The sequence below is a fragment of the Perkinsus marinus genome (assembly GCF_000006405.1).
Source record: "Perkinsus marinus ATCC 50983 genomic scaffold scf_1104296949556, whole genome shotgun sequence".
In the NCBI taxonomy this organism is placed as follows: Eukaryota; Perkinsozoa; order Perkinsida; family Perkinsidae; genus Perkinsus; species Perkinsus marinus.
In genome coordinates, this window is record NW_003209886.1 from 1 (window position 1) to 1,020 (window position 1,020).

Sequence of the window (1,020 nt, forward strand, 5' to 3'; positions counted from 1 at the left end):
AAACTCAGAATTGGGTACATTGGAGGAGCATTTGTGAGTACATATTATGTTCAACCCGTCGCTGTGCGCTGTACCAGCTAGATCATCCCACGAGCTCGAAGTGCTCACGTTATTAGGGAGAGTACCATAGTCGATAGTTGCAACTTGGACACTCACTTCAAGAGGCCCTGGACCGAAGATGGTCTTAGCTTGGGCTGGATTCCACCAGAAGTCTCTGGTTTCATCACCGACACTCAGGTGGGCCCAACCTGTCGTTCCCACCAGGATATCATGCTTTACGGTGTCAGGCACGGTAGACAGATTGAGGTTCATATGCAAGCTGCCATAATGCCCAGGCCTGTTGCTGTTGAGTATGATCCCGGCAACATCTCTATGAACTCCATCGATTGTGTACCCCTTCATGTTGTAAATGCAGGAAGGCGCTAGCATTTGGGTAATGCTGCTTCCCTTCCCTGGACCAGGACCTCCATGACAACCCGGTGGATAGTCAGCAGTAATCTGGAAAGGGATATCAGATTGTCCTAGGGATGCTTCCATCACAGCAGCAAGCAAGAAGGAGCCGTAAGTGAGAGGCATCATGAATGAGATTTAACTTGAAGTTTGTTGATGGGAATCCAACGATTGTGACGCAGTCGAACGGATACACGTTCCTCTTCACGTCAACGGCACGCCCGCGGCATTATTACCACTACAGAGTTTGGGCGTACGACTGACATAGCGAAGATATGTCAATGCAGAGCATCTCAGCGGTGTTGCTCGAGAAAGGAGACAATTCCCGAGCAGTAATGAAAATTCCGTAACTCACCGTGTGCTCGGTTCATGTTTCAACACATTGTGCTGAACACAGGGATTTCATTATAAACCTTCTTGTATACGGGTGAACCGCACAACTATACTTACTGGAAAGCGAGTACAGACACCATCTGAGTAGAATCGAGGTGATAGAGCGACCACGGCTCTGATCAGGGAATCCGATTCAGGGTGGTAGTCTGCCGGTTTCACAAAGAGAAAATCTCACTC

At 48.7% G+C, this 1,020-nt stretch overlaps 1 protein-coding gene across 1 annotated transcript; it reads right to left on the reverse strand.

The window, feature by feature from the left end:
- Window positions 1-156: 156 nt before the first annotated feature.
- Window positions 157-576, reverse strand: Pmar_PMAR016165 (hypothetical protein; the record flags this gene model as incomplete). Its single annotated transcript, XM_002778425.1, has 1 exon — window positions 157-576. A coding segment is annotated over one exon (420 nt), but the record flags the coding sequence as incomplete, so codon positions are not given.
- Window positions 577-1,020: the final 444 nt, after the last annotated feature.